The sequence below is a fragment of the Suricata suricatta genome, chromosome 8 (assembly GCF_006229205.1).
Source record: "Suricata suricatta isolate VVHF042 chromosome 8, meerkat_22Aug2017_6uvM2_HiC, whole genome shotgun sequence".
NCBI classification, from domain to species: domain Eukaryota; kingdom Metazoa; phylum Chordata; class Mammalia; order Carnivora; family Herpestidae; genus Suricata; species Suricata suricatta.
In genome coordinates, this window is record NC_043707.1 from 126,083,762 (window position 1) to 126,092,738 (window position 8,977).

The 8,977-nt window shown below is 51.6% G+C and overlaps 1 protein-coding gene across 2 annotated transcripts; it reads right to left on the reverse strand.

Moving 5' to 3' along the window:
* Positions 1-3,156: 3,156 nt before the first annotated feature.
* Positions 3,157-8,601, reverse strand: CELA3B (chymotrypsin like elastase 3B). 2 transcript variants are annotated; one of them, XM_029947934.1, is made up of 8 exons: positions 8,509-8,601; positions 7,437-7,522; positions 6,440-6,537; positions 6,179-6,313; positions 5,170-5,306; positions 4,665-4,807; positions 3,952-4,104; positions 3,157-3,238 (listed from the first exon to the last, which is right to left on the reverse strand). In XM_029947934.1, exons 1-8 carry the CDS (start codon positions 8,549-8,551, stop codon positions 3,221-3,223), a joined length of 813 nt encoding a protein of 270 aa, XP_029803794.1. In that variant the 5' UTR covers positions 8,552-8,601; the 3' UTR covers positions 3,157-3,220. The 2 variants fall into 2 exon arrangements, with proteins under 2 accessions (XP_029803794.1, XP_029803795.1); XM_029947935.1 differs by lacking the exon at positions 6,179-6,313.
* Positions 8,602-8,977: the final 376 nt, after the last annotated feature.

Here is an 8,977-nt window from a genome sequence, read left to right on the forward strand (position 1 = left end):
GGAGATTAAAAAAAAGAACTATTAAATTGTTGGTTAAATTGTTGGCACTTTTAGGCAAGAGTTCCTAACTCCCTGTTGTCTGCACAAGAGAAGGATGTCAGCAGTTCTCAGCCCCCTCCCGAGGCAGGCGGAGGCCCGTGACGGCCTACTGCCCTGCCATAGAGTGGAATTCTCCAGGTCTGCACACCCTTTGTCCTAAAACTCTTATGGAAAATTGTCCAACAGTCCTTCCGCGACCCCCTGGGAAGAAGTAGATACTCAGCTTTTGCAAGCATGTTGTACCTTGACAGCACCTATTACATATGTCGCCTGCCACCATCTGTCTGACTCGACACAAATGATCACCATATGCTGGTTCCAGAATTCCTCTCCTCCTCCCCCCACACCCCTGCGATGCTGAGGTCCTGGCTCTGTTTGACTCAGTACCTCCCTTACCCTCTCGCCAGACCAGTACTTAGGCTTTTGTATAGGAGCTGAAGTGGGGGGTAAGAGAGCTTCTGTGGGGGAGGGCTGAAGGTCCAAGAGTGGTTATGGAGAAAAGCGGGGGGCAATGGTAACGTGTGGGGACAGTGGGTGGGAAAGGAAAAAGAGAAAGAAAATGTTAAGAAGTAATGTTGATACTGTCACTTTGGAGAGCAACTTGGCAATTGGTAAAGTTGAAAATGAGCACACCCTCCCACTCAGGAATTCCATTTCCTGGAATATGCTCTAGAGAAACTCTTGCACATGTGCACCTGGAGATTAGTCCAAAAACGATCATTGAGGCACTATTTGTAATCATAAAAATCGGCCCTGCTGTAAATGTCCATCCATGGGGGCGGGAAGAATAATAGTGTTGTGCAATAGAATACTCTTTAAAACCAGCAGCAATGCACTAGAAATACATAAATCAGCACGGCCAGACCTCAAGAAACAATGTTGCAGGGGCGCCTGGGTGGCTCAGTCGTTGAGCATCCGACTATAAAAAGGGAACAATGAGCAGTGCCTGGGTCGCTCAGTCAGTTAAGCACTCGATTCTGGCTCAGGTCATGATCTCGTGGTTCGTGGGTTTGAGCCCCGCATCAGTCTCTGTGCTGACAGCTCAGAGCCTGGAGCCTGTCTCCGGATTCTGTGTCTCCCTCTCTCTCTGCCTCTCTCTTGTTCGAACTCTGTCTCTCTCTGTCTTAAAAATAAGCATTAAAAAAAAAAAGAAACAATGTTGGGAGGGCTAAATGGGTGATGGACATTAAGGAGGGCCCTTGCTGGGATGAGCACTGGGTGTTATACGTAAGTGATAAATCACTAATTCTACTCTTGAAACAATTATTACAGTATATGTTAACTAATCTGGATTTAAATTAAAAAGAAAGGAAATAATGTTGAGTGAAAGAACCAAGTTGCAGCATAATACATACAGCATGAAGCCCTGCGTGCATTTTTAAAAACCAAAACAATGCAATACATTATGTATTATGTAGGTGGTAAAAATATATTATATAACGTCAAGGGCTGGAAGGATAAACACCCGATTCATTTCATCAGGGAGGATAAGTTAGGTCAATCCCACTGTAACAAACACCCCAAATCTTAGTGGCCTGTAACAACAGAGTTTATTTCCTGCTTGTGCTACGTGTCCATCAGGGGTCACTGGAGGCTTTGTTCAGTCTGGGACCAGGCTGACCTGCAGCCACCAGCTGCCAGGGCAGAGGAGAGGACTGTTCAGCAAATCACCCCACCCCTCAAATCTTCATCTCGGCCAGAGCGAGCACACGGCCAAACCCCCCTTCGCAGGGGCAGGCAAGCTCTGTCCCACCAGGAACCCCAAAGGACAAACAGTGCTACTCAGTGGACCAATTATCACAGCCCTGACGATGACGTCCTCTGAGTACTCAGGGTATAACTAGTAATATTAAAGGGCACAAAGAGTAATGTTAAAAATTATAAATGTGTGTCCTTGCTGGGCTCATGTTTGCTTTCATGGCATTCAGGAGGAACTTGAATAAAGGAATTCAGTGGGTTTTGTTTTTCCTGAAAGTTTATTTATTTATTTTGAGAGAGAGTGAGGAAGGGACAGAGAGGAAGAGAGAAAGAATCCCAAGCAGGCTCTACACTGATGCAGAGAGCCTGATGTGGGGCTCAAACCCACAAACCGTGAGATCATGACCTGAGCCAAAGTCAGACACTTGACCGACTGAGCCACCCAGGCGCCCCAGGAATTCAGTTGTCTGCACGTCGCTCTGGGCTGCAGGGCAGCAGTCTATGGACCTCAGCAATGGCACACTGGGCTCCCACCAGCCTGTGGCATTGTGCGTGCTTCTGCTCCCCGCTGCAGCAAGGACTCCTGAAGTTGCTGTGCTAACATCTGTATCCCTGGCTCTGCTCTTGCCACAAAGAAGGTGCCTAGCAAATATTTCGTGAATGATTCTGACACGCTCATTTCTATGTAACCACTGAGTCGTTTCCAGGCAGGAATCGTGTTGTCTTCCCCTGCTGAGCCCTCCTCAGGAACGAGAATGAATGCTTGTTGAATGAATGAATGAATGAATGACCACAGCCCTCCTTCCCAAGCCCATCAATGGAAGCAGAAAACACGTGACACTTACCACTCCACCTTGAACCTCAAAAGGGGCTGGCAAGGTCAGTTTTTCTGCAGATTCTACCATGTTTTGATACTGCATTGAAAAGCCCGTGGTGGGGGCACCTGGGAGGCTCAGTCAGTTAAGCCTCCAACTTCAGCTCAGCTCATGATCTCATGGTTTGTGGGTTCGAGCCCTGTATCCGGCTCTGTGCTGACAGCTCAGAGCCTGGAGCCTGTTTCAGATTCTGTGTCTCCCTCTTTCTCTGCCCCTCCCCTGCTCATGCTCTGTCTCTGTCTCAAAAATAAATAAAACATTTTTTTAAAAGTCCGTGGTTGTGTGTGGCTGTATACGGTGACCAACTTCTCGGGACTCTCCTCCTTTTACCACTGCAAGTTCTGTGCCCTGGGAACCCCCTTCATCCAGGCAAACTGGGATGGCTGGTCACTCGACAGCACCTCCTTTCTTCCCTCTGGGCCTCATTTTTTTTCTCATTCTCATGTGAGGGGGCTGATCTGACCTTGCCTCTACAGTCAGATCTAAGATTTTAGGGGCAGCCTGGAAGGGAACAGATGAGTCAAGGAAGGAAGAAAGACTCATGTTGGAGTTTTCTGAGAGATCTTTATTTTTTACAAAGAATGTGCATTGTCACCGAGGCCTCGCTTCTAGTGGCTCGACATGACCTAGAAGAAAAGCCACAGAAAAAGGGAGGAGATTCAGGACAGTCTAGTTAGGAGCACAGATTCTGAAGCTATATGGAACTGGGTTCAATTTCCAGCCATGCCCTTCATCAGCTGTGTGACCCTGGGAGAGTGACTTGACCTCTCTGAGCGTCCGTTTTTTCATCTCTAAAATGGGAGTACTCATAGTACTCATCTCATAGGGGGGCTGATGAAACTATTAACTAAGGATGTTTACATAGTTTATAAATGATGACTATTGCTGCCGTCGGGAACAGTATTAACCCTCCCTGGCCACTCATTCCCAGGTACGGTTTGGACCTTCACTGGGGCCTGAGCGTCCCGCTCACAGAACTCCCCACATTTCATGACGATTGCTCATTTAATCATCTTTTCATCACAAGCAGCCCTTTGACACATCACTCTGTCTTTCAGGACAAGGATCAAAGAAGACATTTCACAGACATTTGTTGTGATAAGGAAGTTTAGCTGTAGTTCAAAGCTCCACTCAGAAGCCATTGAGGTTCTTGGGGCCACACCATAGCAGAAAACATCCCCAAAGCCCTCTGGAATGTGCCTACGGGCCCCTCCACTCCTGACCTTCTGGGATCCTTTCAGCCCCTCCTCAGGATCTGCTGTCTTCACCCAGCCCCGGCACCTCTCACCGTCCCCCGAGAGCCAGCATGGGGGCCCTCCTGCTCGCCCTGTCCCCTCACCTCCTCGATCCAGTCATTGAAGGCCGAGACTCGTGTGAACACCGTGGGCTTCTTGAGGGTGTTGCAGCCGAAGGCAGAAACGAAGCTGGTCACGCCATGGACCTGCCAGGAGCCATCTGCTGTGGGGCAGTTAAGGGGTCCTCCAGAGTCACCCTGGAATTGTCAGAGAGCGGTGGGGAGCTGAGCTACCACGTGTGAGACCGAAGGAATTGGTTCTGACTGTGGGGATGCTGAGAAACCCCGGAGTTCCTTGACCTCTCCGAGCCCCAGCTGGCCTGCTTGTCGTGGGGACTAACATCTGCCCTGCTGGGTCTTGTAAGAATTAAGTGAGATAATAAATGTACAATCTTAGCACAACACCTAGCAGAGAGAAAGCAATCAGTAAAGGGTCGTCCCCATACTATTACCACAGTAGTTATGGTAACAGTATTCCTCCTCGCTTATAATACAATGATAGTACTGTTTTGTGAGGTCATGGTGTCAATATCCCTTGCTGTGCTGAGGGGGAAGCCTGAGGACCAGGTCAAGTGGTGTGCCCCCGGTCAATGCAGTGCGAGCTGGGACCAGAAACCAGCGGCCAGGGCGGTGTGTCTAGACTGCACCGACTTCCTGCCTGGCCCGGAAGCTGATGGGGTCAGCAGGAAGAATTTCTCCTCCAACTCCTAGGCAGATGGCACAGGAACCCCCAGGCCCCGCACTTTGAGCTGACTCACATTGCACCCCGAGTGGATGTCCCCACCGGCGCACACCATGGTCTTCTTCACGGAGCTGCCCCACCAGTCCCTCTGGGAGCAGTGGTCGTAGTCGACCACGGGCAGCAGCGCCTGCTGCAGCTTGTCTGGGAGGGGCCCACCAGCTGCGGGAGAGAAAGTGCTGAGCGGCGTGGCATGGGGGTGCAGGGCTGGGGCCGGGGGCTGGGAGTCAGGGCTGGGAGCCCTGGGATGGGGCAGGGGTGGGGGGTTGAGGGAGGCAGCTCTTCTAGTCTGATGTGGACTCTCCTCCCACCGGAGAGGGTCCTGCCTGCTTTGTCCACCGTAACATCCCCAGCACCTGGCACCCAAGAGACACTAAAAAATACTCAGCTGAGGACATTTGTGTTTGGGAGGGTGGAAAGTGGGTAAAGGTGCCTCTGGAGGAAGAATCGGGGGCAAGTGCAAGGACATGTCCTGGTTGCCTTTGACCCAGTCCCTGTGGCCAGCAGGAAAGGTCAGCACGTACTGTAGAGGCGGCCCCAGCCGCTGATGTAGCAGGGCTCCCCGTTGGGCAGGATGTCACCAGCGGGAGGAAGGCAGGCGAGCTGGACCGCGTCTCCCAGCTGGGCACTGCGTGACAGCTTGATGAGAGCGATGTCGTTGCTGGGGAGGAAGGAAGTGTCAGGGGGGCCTGGTCCTCCAGCCAGACCAAGCCCCACCTCTCTGCCTTTGCTGCAGAGAGCTCAGCTCTGGGCTCACCTCACATTTCCAGCAAGTTCCCAGGCCATGCTAATGGCCTCGGGACCACCCTTCGAGAACCCGGGCTCTCGGTCTTCATCTGCTTGCTTGTCACTCAAATCATTGTACCTGGGTCCCCTTTCCTCTCCACGTACTGCAGGAGTCCGTGAGGATGGGTCAAGGTCACAATTGTCATGGCCCCTCTCCTGCACTGCACTTTCTGGGGTCTGCACCCTTTATTGACTCTCCCCAGCAAATGCTGAGCCACCCCGACACATGACTTTGTACGTGCCTGAGGGCCTTAGGAAGCCCTGCCTTAGGGTTCTCACCCGGGGATTGCCTCTCTGTCCTTCAAACCACCCAGGAAGCCTGGAAGGTCACCCTTGACATATGGTATAACTGAGGCCCAGAGAAGGGCAGTGACTTGCCCAAGCCACACAACAACTTAGTGCTGGAGCCTGACTTTGGCCTACAGTGCTGGGAACCCAGGATGCACTGGACAAATGTCTGTTGAATAGAAGAACCTTTGGATTTGGGTCAGGGCATGCCAGAGGACTTCTGAGTTCAAGTCAACTAGCCAAGTGGCCTTGGGGGAGTTCCTGGCCCACCCTGAGCCCTGCTGTCCCTCCACAGGGAGAGGAGTTTTGTGTAGATGGTCCTTAAAGGCTCTCGTGGCTCTGACCCTCAGCCCAGGCTGCTGGACCCAGCCCCATTGCCACTGGGAGTCCCTTCACAACCATCTTTGGGTCACAGAGAGACCAGTAACCTCTGGGCCCCAGGTCTGAGAGTCCACTCACCCACAGGCTACACAGTTGGGGTTCCAGAGCGGGTGCACGAAGAGGTCCTCAGCATTGACGGGGATCACCTGTTCAGAGCCCTCATCCTTGGCCCGGTTATACTCACCCAACACAACCTGGTAGGTCAAGGAGCTCCTGCCGGTGCAGGAGGTCAGGTCAGTCTGGGCCTGACTGGGCTCCTTCCCTCCCCTCTCATAGCTCCCCACTGCCCCGCCTGCCTGGTTCTCTCACACAGGGACAGGGGCAAGTAAAAACACTTACGAGACACAGTGGCCCGCAGTCATGACCCAGTCGGGGGCGATAAGGCTGCCACCACACGTGTGGTGGAAGGCTCCATCCTTCTTGTATTGTAGGGAGACCTGGTGGCAAGGAGGGAGGAGCCTAAGTGGTCTGGGCCCCACAATAAGGGCTGATATCCATGACTGTATAGGTTGTGCACTGCACAACTCTAGAGGGTATCATTCACACAGAATGGCATCCTCCAGAAATGTGCAGTGTTCAACCCACATGACTGTATCATTTATGGCTGCTTTCCTACTGCAATGGCAGAGTTAAGCCATTGCAATAGAAACCACGTGGCTGACAAAAGCTAAAATATTTTTCTCTCTGGTCCTTCGTGGAACAAGTTAGCTGACCCTTGCTGTAGACCAATGCCATCCTAGAGACCTTTCTGTGGTGATGGAAATGTTCTATGTCTTGGTTGTCCAATATGGTAGCCACTAGCCACAAGTGGCTATTGAGAATTTGAATGTGGCTAGCATTGAGCAACTGAATTTTTACCATTATTTAATTGTAATTAATTAAAAATTAAATAAACGCATGTGGCTAGTGGCTACTGTGTTACTGCAGCAGGTCTAGCTCTCTGGGCCTCTTGACCTCTATAAAGCCCTTTATTCCTTTAGTACTCTGTACCTTATAGCCTTGCTGTATAATTCGAAGTCTAATAATGAGTACTCCAAAACTTCTGTCCCTAACCACAGTGCCTGAAATTCCACTGTTAATGCACCAACTCTTGGGCCAAACATTTCCTTCTCTCCAGATTCTACATTTAACATGCAAACAGCCCAGAGAGGGCCACAGGTTGAATGGTAGAATGGGCAAGACTTCCATGCAAAGGAGACTGTCCACGAGTCTCCTGGCCTTCGGAAGCTGAAGAGGCTACTGGAAGCAAAGCAGTCGGGTCGAGACCGAATGCCTTGCAATCTGAACAGAGTGCAGAGCCCATGGCGAGGAATAGCGCAGCTGGTATTGGTCTTACCTGCCAGGGCCAGCTGTAGGGGACTGCGTCCTCACCATTGACGACACGGGAGGAGGGGTGGTAGGAAGGTTGGCCACAGCCCGAGGCTGGAAAGGAGAGTCCAGATGTCAATGAGCCAGAGTCCCCAAAAGCAAAGAAGAGGCCTGGGTCTCAATTCTAGATGCACCACAAGCTGGCTGTGTGACCCGGTGCAAGCGTTTTTCCTCTCTGGACCTCCATAGCCACCTATGAACAGTGAACATCTGGACTAGGACAGAGGTTTCCAGAGTCCCAGGAGTCTAGGAATGGAGAGGTGACCTCCTTCCATGGCAGGATTGAAGGGGCTGACACACTGAGAACAGTGTCTGGTGCCCAATGAGCCCTTGAGAAGCAACAGCTTATTGTCATGATAAGTGGTGGGTTTGGAGTAAGGCTGCCTGGGCTCAAAATGCAGCTCTGCTCCTAATCCTAGGGGAGGCTTCTTTACTTCCCTCAGGGTCCATCTGTAAAATGGGGATAATAATAGTATTGATCACATACGCCTGTTGCAAGGCTTATGAGAGATAATATGAGAAAAAGTCCTTAGCATTCTCCCTGGTATATAGTAACCACTCAATAAGCATTATCTATTACTATTACTGTCAGTCAAGGAAGGCATCTTGGAGGAGGTGGCCCTGAGCAAGAATAAATATGGCAGAGGGACTAGGAAAAGACTAGACCATAGGAAATGGAGTGGGGTTGGGGGAGGGAGAGGAGAGTTGGAGGGATAAGCAGAGGAACAGAAATTCTAACCCAAGCAGTCTAGCCATTGAAGAGCCCAAACTCTTCACGTCTAGGCTCTTCTCACTGCCCCCATTGAGGAGTCCCACCACAGTGTTCTGGGTACCCCGGTCTTTCTCCTGAGCTGGTCTATGCATGGCTCCCTCCCCCCATTCTCCTGCCCCACCACCAAACTTGAAGCCCTTACAATCATACCCAAGTACAAGCAGAGACCCCCCCCTCCTGTGGAACCCAGTGTTGGGTTCACGAGACCCAAGGTGGGTGACAGATTTCGAGGGCCCCTGGCCCAGTGCAGCCCAGGCAGGGGTCTTACCAAGGGCCACAAGTAGGAGGGAACTCAGCAGCCGGAGCATCATGAGCTCTGAGATGATAGGAAAGACACGCTTAGCCCAGGGCTCTAATATAGAGCAGGAAGGAGATGGGGGAGGGTAAGGAGCAGCTTGGGCCCCATTCCCAGAACAGATGGTGGAACGCCAGCTCTCTCATGGTCCAAGGCCATGGCCCTCACCTGCTGCACATGGGGAATGACAGCCAACAGCAAGACCAAGGTTCCCTCCAACCTGTGGCCACACAGGTGGCATTGAATGGCCAGCTGATAACAGGGGAGGGGGAAGGAAAGTTCTCATTGGAACAAGCCAGCCTCTTCCAGGAAAGAATATGGCTCTGGAACTGGTCAGACCTGGGTTCAAATCCTCGCTCTGCCACTTCCAGGCTCTTCATCCTTGGGCACGTGGCTTAACCTCCCTAGGCCTGAGGTTTCTCATCTCTAAGTCAGGAGCCAT

Bases quoted from the DNA above. Each gene is read 5' to 3' on its own strand.
- CELA3B (XM_029947934.1), bottom strand. From the start codon at position 8,551: ATGATGCTCCGGCTGCTGAGTTCCCTCCTACTTGTGGCCCTTG. The intron at 5,307-6,178 runs GTGAGTGGACTC...CTTCCTCCCCAG, and splicing joins CCCAACTGTGTAGCCTGTGG to CAACGACATCGCTCTCATCA. The intron at 4,105-4,664 runs GTGAGTCAGCTC...TGACAATTCCAG, and splicing joins ACATCCACTCGGGGTGCAAT to GGTGACTCTGGAGGACCCCT.